General features: G+C 36.5%; 1 protein-coding gene across 1 annotated transcript in view; it reads right to left on the bottom strand.

The window, feature by feature from the left end:
* Positions 1 to 23: 23 nt before the first annotated feature.
* Positions 24 to 14044, bottom strand: part of FMN2 (formin 2) — a gene marked incomplete at its 3' end in the record, with an annotated part of 55883 nt that continues 41862 nt past the window's right edge. Inside the window, exon 5 of the mRNA XM_010161598.1 lies at positions 24 to 1082. Within this exon, the coding sequence (XP_010159900.1) occupies positions 24 to 1082 (1059 nt within the window). The remainder of the gene's footprint in view (positions 1083 to 14044) is intronic.

Raw genomic sequence — 14044 nt, 5'->3', positions numbered from 1 at the left:
GGTGGAGGCGGTGGCAGTCCTGCTCCTGGCAAAGGTGGTGCTGGGGGTGGGGGTGGCATTCCCAAGCCAGGTAGAGGAGGAGGTGGAGGAGGGACACCAATCCCAGGTAAAGGTGGTGGTGGAGGGGGAGGCGGGACACCCCAACTAGGCAGGAGGGGTGGGACTTCTGCTCCGGGCAAAGGTGGTGGTAAAGGTGGTGGTGGTACTCCAGCACATGGAAGAAGAGGGACTGGAGGCAACATTGGCATCTCCCCGCTTGGCAAAGGTGGAGGAGGGGGTGGTGGCATCATGATGCCCGGCAAAGAGTGGTCCATGCAGGGCACTGCTGTGCCAGCAGAAGGGAGTCCTGAGCTGGGCAGGGGTGGGGTGAGTGGTACTCCTCCCAAGGACATGGGAATGGCAAGGGAAGGACCATGTGCTCCAGACAGCAGAGCAGCTGGTTCGGTGGCTGGCAGTGATGGGGAAATGCTACATGTGGGCTCCGGGGGCAAAGAAGGAGGATGTTCACTACAAGTCACAATACTTAGAGCCTGATTGGAAGCTGGCATTTCAGTCCCTCCTTCAAATGCAAGGGACAAATTAACTCTGGGTCCTGGAAGAGGTGACTGTGTCGTACTCTGTACTGGCTGGCTTGCATCCAGTGGCACTGAGATTAGCTTCGGTGAAAGAATTAAGGAGATTTCAGAACAAAACGTGGGTTGTAGTTCTAGAGCTGGCAGTTTCTGACTTGGCTCTTCACTTTTGCCCCGTTCTAAGTGAGGTGGTGGGGGTGGCTGTGGCAGTGCATTGGCTGAAGGCATTGTGTGTGCTGAATAATCCTCCGTTGGTGACGTTTGTACAGATCTTGCTTGTGACACAGTCCTGGGTACAGTCTCCTCTCCGTTTGTTTGAAGAGTCACGCTGCTGAGTTCCCCACAGACTGTATGTGTGTGCTCATTTTCCTGCTCTCTCCCAGCAGTCTGCACCTCTGCAACAGGGAACTGTTTCTCTAGTTCTGCAATTTTGGTCCTCAGATCCTCAATAGTTTGCTCAAGTTGTTGGATGACACTGGCACGCTCCTCGGATTTCGCCTCAAAATTGTCCTTTGGAAAAAAAAAAGAAAAATAAGCACGGAACAGATAACACATCACTATAAAGAAATAAATTTAGATAAGCAATATTGGTGTTCCAGAGGTTCAGAAATAAGAGAGTTATGACAAGCCTTTAAAAACAGAAATACCATTTTGTCTAGCTGCATCTTACAGTGGAAGACAACAGAGCTTCGGAAAATTACTTGCTTCAGTATGACATTACCTTTATCAGTGTGAACATGTTTTAGACTGTGATTATATTTGGCAAAACCAAAAATAAGCAGCAAACTCTGCCTCCCCCCCCATACCCTGACCAAGAGAACAACCAACCGCTGAGCAGAAGTACTGCAAATGTTTCTGTACACATGGATATGCAGACATGGTGGTGGGAAGGGCATTGTGTCACTGCAATTCTGCTAACTGAAAGTAAGTTAGATGTTTCTTCAAAAGGGATGCACTGTGCATAACAGGCTCAACACATTACTGACCACTGTCTCTCCATATACACCTTAATGATACAATACAGATTAGGAATGCAGAACATAACAAACGTGCACTTTTTTGAAAACAACTGATCTCAAAAGAGTGTAAAATTATGCTTTTCTCCAGCCAGCATGCTTGAGAAGGAAAAGTAAGACAAAACTAAGGGAGAACTTTCCTCCTACCCAAAATTTGAAACTCCTCTGCCAAGTGACAGACTGTGAATGGGTAACATCAGAAAAGCTTCCTGTCTGGACTAGTTATTCTGTATTTGACAATTTCCACATTTTTTTATATCTTTCTCTGAAGCATCTGATCCTGCCTGCTATAGACTGAGGAGAGGAACCATTAATCTTAAATGGCACAATAATTCCTAAATTTTAAAATAAATACCAGTAACAAACTGTACTAAATGTAATGGGTATGAGCTTTTATGAAAAGGTACCAAAAGAAGCAACATAGTCCAAAAATAGCCATTTGTGCTTATTCAGGAAAGATGAACAGGAGATAGAACAGACATGACTTTTCAACACAAAATATTTTAATAAAGAACTCACTGCATGCAACTAGAAAATATTTACTTTTAGTACTTTTTTTTTTTTCCCTTTAGATTTGGAATATTGATCAGCAGTTCAGGCATTTAGTTGAATTAAGTTTGTCATGCAACAGGTTTCCCGAGTGGTTACAGCAAAACAGTTTATTGCCTTTTCGTCCCCTTTTATAAAATCATAAGCTTCATGGGTGAGACTGTAGGCTTATTTCATAGGAAATCTTTCAAATATTCAGATTCTACAGGTCTTGTAAAGAACCCGACAAATAAGTATACAATGCCTGACACGCTAATTGACTTGATTTGTTTCAGGAAGATGATGTTTTTCATCTTACCCTTTGACACATGAAACATTTAGAATTTTTCCTTCTGGAAAATGAAATTGTAACTTCCAGCTGGGGACTATTAATAAAATATGTTCATTAATACTTAAAAAAATCGTTTCTGCACAGAATTGGTTTTCAAACATAAATTTCAATTTTGTGTTTATCTTAGTTTCCCAGATGTCCTAAAGCAATCCCAAAAGTCAAACTGCAACTACTACATTTAAGCCAAATATTGTTTTATTTTGAAGCATCTTTAACAGAACTTACAACCCCCCTATATTGTTTAAACTCTCTGGAATCGCAGTTTGAACTGAAAAGTACGGATTACAATGAAGCATCTTTACCAAACTTTGAAGAGGAATGTGAAACAGAGAAAAGAACATTAAGAAAGTTTTTCAGTGAATAGTGAAGGATAGAACACAGCAGACATATTAACAAACAGTATTATAGCAAAGAAAAAAGGCTGAAAAAGACATTTCCATTACAGACTACTCATGGTGCTTCAATCCACTCAGTTTCCTTTAAGAACTCAATACTTTGTAGCAGCAAAAATTTTGTTGAAGAACTTAATTTTAAATGAGAAAGAGAATGTTCTATTACCCTTCTGTTTCATCTATGCTTATTCTCTTACCAGTCACCTGCAAATGCAATAATAAGGCCTATCAATTCTTCAAAAGGAAATATTATCAAAGGAAATCAGTTCCTAGGATTATTAAGGCCATACACTGGTTTTCAGTTATTTGAGAACAAATCCAGTTTCTCCAGACTATAACCCTACAAATCTCCCATTTTACACTGTAAGAACACTCCATCAAGGGTTTTATGACAGGTATAGCTTCCCAATTCTATCTGAACTGGAAAATTTATTCCTGCCACAAACTGAAGCCAACAGGATGAGACATAATATTAAATGGTTCTGAAAAGATTTGCCTTAATGATGGCTGATCTCAGAAAAGTTCACAGTTTGAAAAACTCATTTACTCATGAGATTGGATTCAACTTTTCAAGACGTAATCCTTGAATCTTGAAATTCTACTTGAACTACAGAAAAAACCTAGAATTTACAAGAGGACTTACAGTTCAGGCCATGACATTTCTTTCAAGAGAAGGGAGGTGGGGTGGGGTGGTGGGATGTTAAGTTTAAAAACATGGGTAATCAAGTGACATGATTAAACAATTCAGGCAAGAGACTAAAATGCTTCAATGAATTAACATGACTTTTTACCCCATGTCCTAAGAAACAATTTTCCTGCTATCCTTGAGACAAGGCATTTCAAACAACCTGATGATTTGCTATTGTGTTGTTTCACATGAATCAGCAATATATCCAGGTTTTCACAGAAACAGCATATTATAAATAAACAAGACTTTGCTGTGAATATAGAGATATTTATCCAGAGAAAAATATGTACTTTATGTTTATGTAGTTTAAAAAAAATCCCAAACAAACAAAAAAAACCCCAAGAAAACAAAGCCCCAGTATTTATATGTTTCAGTAATTATTTTAGAGAAATAAAGATATTGTTCATTTTGACTTTTAAGGTGCCCTCAGGCTAACTTAGTTAGACTTCTGACTTCTCCCTAACAAGTGTAGTGTTTGCCTAGATCAGAAAGGGCTGTATCAAACAATCATAAGCCACAGCAAGTTTCCACTATCCTCAACAAGGAAGGAGATTTAAAATATATTTAAGTCCAATCAGAAATGAAACTCAGATAATTATCTTAGAAGACTAAGCAAGGAAAGACTTAATTTTTCACACTTGTAAAAGATGGACAAAAGCTGTTGACAAGAACCAGAAGACCCAGATAAAAAAAATATACACAATGAAAAGAAGGTTCATTTTTAATCCAAAGGACAATTCCACAGCAGAAACCTACAGGGTTTAAAAGAGATATGAGGGAACTCTGTCTTGCCTAGAGTTCTTACCCAGGACCCAGGTACTGTGGAACAGTCTTCTTTCTGTAAAGAAAGAAAGAAAGGTGGAAGCTTAAGCCTTGCTTTATCCAGGTGACTTGAGCGTGAAAGACGTGAGCAGGAAAAAAGTTCCAGAGGTGTATGGCTATAGAATGATGCCCAGCATTTCTCAAAAAGGTTGTACATGTTCCACGTGCAACGCGTTGGGTGCTTAATCTGGGACTGCTGGACTGACTGTGCTACATCAATAGGCTTGTGTTACATCAATAGGCACTGATGTATACAGTATCCATCTGATCTGGGAATACTGGCTTTACTGTATGAAGGTTGTATGCTTGGATCTGCACATATAACAAAAGTCTGTACATTACACGCAATTCATTCCAATTTTTTCGTGTGTTCCACATGTGTACATCACATGTCCAGCATAAAGCTGATCTACATAGATAGAAAACACTCAGGATTGTCAAACATTTAAAAGCTCAGATTCCAGCTACCTTCTTTACCAAGTCTGACATCCTAGTTTCTCAGGACTGAATTTCCAGGTAGAAAAACCCTACATATCTATGAAATTTAGCCGTAGACTGTATGTATACACACATATACATGTATCTGTATTATATATTTAGCTAAATCTATGTCAACTGCATTCACTTATATACTTTATGAACAGCCATAATGTGTCTTTTTCTTCTGAAAATAAGCATAATGGTAGTTATTAATGGCAATTTTGCAATATTTGAAAAATAAAGACACATTACAATTTAGTTTTAAAAGTTAAAGCTTTATAGTATTACGAGCCAATAAGTTGCATCAGCAGTTTGACAGCTTGCAGGAATTTGTCACTTAGTGTCATAAGTTTCACCTCCGGGTGGAATTAACGTGTAGATGATAGGCTTATACTTCTTGGTGTTTGTTATTTTTTTTTTTCCCCAAAACATTAACCTTTTTGTTTTTCTACATCAGAATTCAGATTGCGAGCACCTACAGGGAATAGAAGAATACAGTTAAACAGGATTAAGATGGCATAATAAAAGACCCCTCAGGTCTTCCAGTAAGTTGTCACCTGGTGGTACTAGCAGCATCTGGTTATTTGGAAGGATGCTCTTTCCAACTACTCATTAAATAAATATCTCTTTTCTATGTGAAGTGAGAAATTTCTGAGCGTACATGCTCACTACATAGTATAAAGTAGTGCCACAGTAAGAATTTAATTCAGAGTTCCCTTTTGAAAGACGTTTCTTGCAACTGCAGATAAACCTTAAGAAAATGAGACAACATTTTAACAAGCATTTCAGTGCTACAGTGAGAAGTACCGATGGACACTTGATTTGCATTCAAACAAAATAGCATCCATCTAATTAATTCTCCTATTGCCCTAATCCTCAAAGCCCATTGTAACATTTTAGTTTTACAGCAGTAGAAGTAGTAAAAATCTGGCCAACTTGCCAATAACTTCAGGCAGAACTGCTGAAGGAGTGGGATTAGGATTAGATACTAGTTCCTTCCATGGGATCAAATTTTTTTTGAGCTCTTTTTATACTGAAGGTGCATGTGTGGGGACAAAGGAGATATGTTTTTGCAATAGTTTAAGCTACGCTTCATGTTTCTTCCTACAACCACACGGAAATATGATGCACAGCTTCCCAAGATAGCACTGAACGAGCAAGCGCTGGAATAGAAAAGGTGTAATGCACTGCGCTGCCTGAAGTGATGAACTTTACCTGGTGGAGGTGAGATAATCTCCCACACTGTGACACACTGCAACAGAAGGATTATACCAGCCTGCACTGTGCTGGTATTGGGACTATTTAGCTGTTCCTAAGCTGAAGAACTAAGACACGTCTAATCAAGCAAGAGGTTTTGTCATAACATATCATGGGTGACAAAAGGACAAACAATGCTGAGATCCATAATTATTGCAATTCATATAGTTCAAATAAACAAACAACAAAGGACCAGCAGGGAGCATGGATCTTTGAATAAAGATGCATGCATTATAAATGCCAACTTCTAAATCTGGAATTCAGAAGAAGAAAATAGCTTTGTTCAGGTTCACTTTCTTGAAGCTTCTGTTTCTTAACAATTTGGACTCCTTATCCCTGGGGTAAGTGCATTTCAGAGGATAAGATCCAGGTTCTTTACAGTTCCCATTTTAGTAAATAATAAAACCCAAAAAACAACTTGAGATGCATCAAAGACTGAAAGAGTTTTCTATCTGCAAGTTATAAGACTGTTAACTGAGCTGAAATATAACCTTAGGTTATCTACAACTTCTGCTACAATAGAAAACTCAGAAGAATTTTTGTAGACTAAGAATAGACACAAGATAAAATCTCACAGAACCACTGACCACTCTAGGAGCTACACAGTAGTCAAGTATAATTACTGTCATCTTCTATAATATCACTTTTAGCCTACACAAATAACATTTTTCAGCCTGGTCCCCAGAAAGTTTTAGACGTGCTTTGTTAAAAAAAAAATAAGCGACCAAACAACAGGATGAATAATAACAAAAAACACCCCCAACCCTCAAGTCTTGAAGGTTTCTCTCCAAGTATATGAAATATCATTATTAGAAAAGGCTTACCCCTCCATATAGCTTCATTTAGCTCAGAAACTGGTTCAACTGTTCTGTCACTTACACAGTGTAAAACAAGTATGTAAATGATAATGGCCACAGAGAGAAAAAAAGAAGAGGTTCATCTTTATTAATTTTGATATAACCTTATTTTGCCTATTTCTGCTGCCTTTGTAGGTGTTCTGCTATTGGTCTCAAAGATACTGCTAGAGTAGATTAGCTTCACTTGGGTCTTTCAGCAGATGAAGAGATGACTAAAACCTAGCCATCTATGCCAGCAATCCAATAAGCAACAGGTACCTTAAGAGTCACAAATTTCCTTTAAAGCTGGGATAAAAACTGTTCTGGTTTTAGTTTCTATGCGATGTTTAGGCTGTTTGTTGAAATGACTCTTGCGTGATGAATCACCTCCTTTCTTCTATCACCTGCATTGGTTCTGAAGTATTTCAATTTTGAGTCTAAAGGGTTTGAGTAGTTTTCCTATGCATCCAGGCCAAGGCAACCATATATCTCATTCTGTTAAAACAAAAAATAAAATCTGGCGTACCTTAAACATTACTACACTGGCATACTAGAGAAAGGAGTTGAACTTTTTCACATCAGGAATTTTATTGATTTTTGATTTGACTTGAGAATGACCAGTAACACGGGAAGTAGTCACTGTGTAAGCTATCTCATTCTATTATTGTGAGTTTTATATACAGTAACTATACTAGATTTTATTCTAGAAATAACAGTAAGGTTTCTATTGCCCAAAATGTGAACATCAATAATTTAAATCTGGAGGAGACAGAATGCCTTTAATTTCTTCTCCTGGTGGTCTGGTTCTGAAGATCAAAATAGGCAAGGGTTTTTCAGGTGAACTCTACCACATCCTGATAAGCAACTGTCCAGAGCCTGATACTTCTACAACGTACTAGCCCTTTTTATCCAAGGGTCCAGCCAGACCACAAAATGGGAGGTTCACACATTGCTTTTGTTTCTGGCTTCCAGCAGGAAATAAGCAGCAAAAATATCCACAGCAATAATAAATCTATGTAAGAAGGGGTGAATGTTCTTCACTACCCTGAAATATGAGCCTACTACTCATGACAGGAAAAGTTTGCAGAAATGGAATTAGAGTCTTCACAAATGTATCCATGAACATGCGGAAAGCAGGGGGCTGGGGGTCAATCAGCTGCTCTGCCTCTTTGGAATTGTGAAGGCTATATCAAATGCAAAGCTGTATCATTTTGCATGAGAGAACATTAAATAAAATCAATCACAATCAAATCATCAAAGATGAGCTTTATGTTTTGAGAGGTTAAGTCAAATTTTTTGGTATCATGGACAATGGAAAAAAAATATTTGTCTCCAGGAAAAGTTGAATATTGAAAACACAGGAAGAAATTAAACATTCAGGAATATGTGAGTTCATTTTACCAGTATTTTTGAGCTTTGAATATACCTACTGGTGTAGTCATTAAAGGATAAATAAATAGCATAATATGCATTTAAAAATACTGAAATAAAAAAGTGATTTTACTGGGTTTTCTTATACCAACTTAAAATGGGGAACTTAAATGGGTTAGTCTGTTTTGCATCTAAAGAGTAGAAAAACTTGGCTTTTCTTTTAAGTTCTCATTCAAATATGCAATATACCAAAATTATAGTTGGGGTTTTTTTTTTTGGACGTTCTTTTTGTTTTGGTTTGGGTTTTGTTTGTTTGGGTTTTTTTTAATAATTCTGGGTATTTGTTATGAAGAAAAGCATTTCTTATCTCTCTTCCACACACAGAGCCCTGTGAAAAGTCTCAGGATCTACACCACTATAAAGTAGCACCTGATCTTTAATGCTGAGAGAAATAAAAGAAAAAATTAATCTTTAGAAAATGGCTCACTTTTGACTGGATGAGGTCTCTCAAACAGGCTAAGCTGACTGGACAAATTAGATCACTTTGTCCTGCTAGGAATGTTACAAGAAGAAATATTCTTTCAGCGACAGGATGTTCTTTGGAGACACATGGGGCATGCATCTGTATGTGTATATATACAGGACATATGCACATACATATACACAAATTTGTACAGATGCTTTTTTAAGGTCCTCTCTTGTATTTAATGATTTCTGCATCTCTTCAGTTCAATTTCTGTGGAGTTCTTTTAAAAGAGTCTGGAAGGCAGGAAAATCCTATAGTAATTAATGTATTTATGTAATCCAAATACAGTATGATACCACTGAATATGCAAATCCACTGTTTTCATTCTCCCTAAGTGGTGAGAGGAATTTTCATCCAGAATTAATCAAACATCCAATTTAAGCCAGTTTTGGGAGGAGTTTATAGATATTCGTCTGAAATAAGATTTAGAGACATAGTTTAAAGAGGAGGAAGATAAATACAGCTCTGCTATATATTTTGTCCTGACCAGGAATGCATAGGTGAAATTAAAACTCTCAATTTACCTATTTTCATGAGTAAAAAGAGTGATAAGCCACAGGAGAAAATAGAAAACATTTTAAAAACATACAACTATTAAAAATACAATGTCATGCATATCTAGGCACTGCTCCCTCAGAGAGACATCACTGCCCTGCTAGTATTTTACAATATGATCTCTGTAAAAGACAAGAGAAAAAAAACCTAATAGTGCTCAGAATCATGCACAGACAGAAGAGAGGTAATTCTTCCTATCCAAGCCCTATCCCATACAATAACACTTTTCCAGAGAAAAAAGAAAGTCTCTCACATTATAGCCAAGCATTTTAAGTACTAACAAGTAATTCTGGCTAAAATAAATAAATTTCTCAGTTTTACTATCATTTCTCTTTGTTTTCACATCAATGGTGGAAGAAAGGGGAGTCTATAATTCATAAGTGAACTTCCATTGCATAGAATTTGCAAGCACACTGCTCAAGCATTATTATTACTTGAACCTTAAGGTTGGTGCTACTTCTCAAAGAAGTTAGACCTAAAATGACAAAGAAGTCTGTCTGGTTGTGTCTTTATGCTTAATAAGTCATAGTCAAAGTGGAAAATGCAGAATGCTTATTATAGTTAAAAGATGCAAAATTTATATTATGCTCTACCATATTCTCATGAAAGTCTGATGTAGAAGTCATGAAACCAGATGAGTCACTTGAACTCAGTTCAACTCTTCAGAATTCTCAGATTCTTGAGAATATTAATCAATGCTTTTAAGAATGCAATATATGGATTAGGAGTAACTCATAGGAAATATATGTGCTTTTAGAGTACCTATATTCACCTCCTTAAGCTGTTATCAAAACAACAAGTCAAAAATGGAGCAAGACTTATTTTACTGCTGAGTAGGTAAAGCAGGAAGTACATATTAGCACTACAACACAGCTATCCTTGGAGATGAGCAAAATCCTGAAAAAAACAACAGAACATCTAAGCTAGCATTGCTTGGGGGAGTGTGCTGGTGGGGAATGGACTGGACAGCATGACCTCGTAATGTCTATTCAGTCCTTAATTATTCTTTGATTTTTATGTAATTGCAGGGCTGTAATTGAGGTAGCATGACACATATCAAAGAAGAAAAACTGAATAAAGAGCCTTTCAAACTGAAATGAGCACATAAGTAAAACTTCAACTTGACATTAACATCAAGAATTAGAACAAAACAAATTTTAGTCAGACCATGGCCAGGAGGAAGAGTGCAAAAATGTCCTATTGTCACTCCACTGAAAATTATAGCAATGTATTGTTCCTTTTAAAGGAGCAAACACTGCCTTCAAGCAAAACAATGGAAGTCAATCCAAGTATTGTGAAGTCTGACTATAATACAAAATACTAACATTTGTTCTGAAAATTAACTGCTTTTATTTTTCTACCACACAGGCTTGAAATATTATACTCCTTTATTTATTTTTATTTAAATATGGAGCTTATTATTTATATTCTATGTATTTGAATTAATTGATAAAAGTTATGTCAGAAGCACTTTTATCCTTTTTTTTTCCCTAATGTCTCCCTCATACCCACCGGAATTTCATACCCACCGGAAAACTGACTTTTCTATTTAAATGATGGTAATTCAGCAGTAAAACTTTTAAATTATCACTACAAAGACAGTAAGCTAGAAGATATACAGACAAAAAAAACCCCAAAAAAACCCACCAAAACCAACCCAAAAACCCAACTTAGCAGTGACAGAACAGAACTTCCTAAACATTTGTTTTGTGCGTTTTGTTATTTTTAGGACTCGGTTTTATTATCTTTGAGAGATGCTCCAATTACTAAAACTTGGTCAGATTAAACACGGTAAATGTGCGTAATTTTTACAGGCTAATTTATTAAGCCCCACAAAGCCACCACTTTCTGACTAACAAACTAACAAATCGATATTCTCTCTGCAGGACACCAGGGAATGATTTACAAGTGTCTTTCACGGTCCATTCAAAAATCCTTAAGTGCCATCTAGTGGCTGCGTAGACAGACTTCTTTATGATGTCTTCCAGGCCCCCTGTTTAAACACTTCTTCCCTCATTTCTAGTATTTCTACTTGCATTCTCATCCTTCTTTCAGAGCCTAAGAAATCCCGACATTACCAGAAGACAGTGTTTTAAACACAAAGTTCAGTTACTTGTCATCTAGAAGGAAGAACAGACTGGAACAGACAATCTCTGTTTAAATTATATTGAGGTCTCAACACAGAGAAGAACCTCACCTAATATTTTTCAAAAGTTTAATTAATTTCTTACAGTAATAATACATGTAAAAATCTATCAGTACTGATTTCTGAAAACAAACCAAAGGAAACCTGAAAATTGCAGTCCATTTAAAATGAAGAGTAAGTTCTAACATTAAGAATCAAAGACAGATTTTCATCAATAAAATTGGAAAATTCTGCATAAGAACTTACATTTGTGTTTGTGAAATATAGACAGATTTGCACTTATGTCCAGGATCGAAGTTTGACAGAGGTTAGGCTCTCCTTTACTGCCTCAGCAACATGCTCTGCACTTCAGCAATTCCTATGACCCCAGCAGTAAAGTCTTCTGCCAGTTTTCTATAATTTTTTTTTTTCACAGAAACTTTGTTTCCTTTCTGTACATTTTTGATAAAGCATAATTTATTCTCAAGTCTAACAAAAAAACGCTATCTGCCTACATGTGCTTCCTGATGCTCATCCGCTTTAAGCTAAGATTTCCCAACCATAAGACATTGGACTTACAGTTAGTACGTAAGTTCCTGCACTCCAGATATTGCAAGACTGGCTTTACTTTTTTTTTTTTTCCGAGATAAGATCAACACAGATTTATACCTCTGAATTGTTTTAAGTTTTTGCTTTCTCGGATGGGAGTTGATTGCATGATACAGGAGGTATACTTTGATACAGTTCTCCTTAAAACAATATATCCAATTCTATTTGTCAGGACAGAGATCATCAGTTAGCTATAGCATTTACTTTGAAAAATGCAATAGGTACAGACTTCACTATCATTAAATTCATGTGGAAAGCTTGCCAAAAACTTTACTTACTTCATGTTCCTTTCTTTCCTCAGTGAGACAACTGAATACAGCAGAACCTTGTGAATATATCATACATTTTTCTTGGTTTTTTTTTAACCCAAATGTAAAATTTTTTTCACCAAAGACGTTGGCCGTTATGCTTTTGTAGGACAAGAATTTTCTTAGATGAAGTGTTTATTGCCTCCCCAGGCTTCTCTTTCTACTGATAAAAAAGTAGTAAAAGGATGGAAGAGGAGTAGCACATGTTCCCAGGATCACTGGCTCCTTCTGAATGAATATCTCAAGAAAGAACATGCAAAATTAAGCAGTGTAAGGCAGCCATAGCCACATAATAGTTTGGGAGCTCATAAAGGAAGAGTTCTCAATTTTCCTCCAATTTCTGTTGAACACAATTGTTTCACAGTCTCACCTGAAGTTTGCCTCTCCCCTGATGAAAGTCATGCAATGGCAAAATCAAACAGGTTCTAAAAATGTCCCTTTTTTATGTGTAGTAAAGTCATTTCTCCATTTCAGACAAATCTTACTTTTACATTATTGCATCTTCACCTGTAAAGGATCATCTTCCTGAAATTTCATTTTACAGAATTTTAAGCAGCATGCATGCTTCCAAGACATTTTATCATAATGAAAAGTAAATCCCAATCCCACCATTGTTCCATATTTTCTAAATGGATTGATTATGTATTTATCTCATAGGATTTCACAGCCTTTTTTCTTGTATTATTAAGTGTAAAAACTGGACCACTTCAAATATCACTGTTATTACCCTAAGGAGTTATAACAATTTGTAGTTAAGGACTAAAGTAAGAAAAAAGATCCCCGCTGAAATGCTGAGAGAAGTGTTACCAATGAAGTGTGGTAGTTGGGGTGTCCCCTGGGAGTATTCCTAAGAGTCAGACTTACAATGTTTTCAAAGTGGAAAGTATATTCAACATGGCAAAATGTGTATTATAACTTAAGGTTTTTAAGACTAGCATTGTTTCCCTATAATACTGTTGGAAAGTGCACCAATAGATCATGTAGCATAAATCTGTCTTTAGTGGTTGAGAAGTATTAACATTTTCTGTGGTTGTTACTACCAACTGAAGTATGTGGCATTTCAAGAAGGCATATAATTTTGGTTGAGGGATTATTTGTTGGTTGAAATGGGGTGAACCAAACCAAAGTGAATAACAGACACAAAAACGTTACAGGCATAAGAATTTTTAAGATTACAAGCTTTTCCACTGTAAATGTAGTTTACAGACTATTTAAACTATCTCATAAGCAAACAGTTAGAAATTGGAACAGTCTCGCAAAACCTCATCTCCTGAGACAGGATTACAGACCAGCCATTATAAATGACATGAAGAAAAATTCATTACATTTGGATGCTGCTCTTAAAAAAAAAACCATGAGGGCTTTCTTTTTAAATTTGTGTGATATTCCGCACAGACACTCATCACAAAAACAAGAAAAGAATAAATTAATTTTTTTTATAATTAGGCACATAAGAATTTAAGTGACTTCCCATTACTGTGATGTCCCATTGCTAAGCAAAGCCTAGTTTTCACGTACTCATTTTACATGATGCTTTTTATTTTTTCTTTTTTGCTAAGACTCCATTTTTACCTACCATGTAAACAAAATCAAGAAAACCTGAAAAC

The sequence above is a fragment of the Eurypyga helias genome, unplaced genomic scaffold (genome assembly GCF_000690775.1).
Source record: "Eurypyga helias isolate BGI_N326 unplaced genomic scaffold, ASM69077v1 scaffold14871, whole genome shotgun sequence".
In the NCBI taxonomy this organism is placed as follows: Eukaryota; Metazoa; Chordata; class Aves; order Eurypygiformes; family Eurypygidae; genus Eurypyga; species Eurypyga helias.
This window is presented reverse-complemented; position numbering and strand designations above follow the sequence as displayed.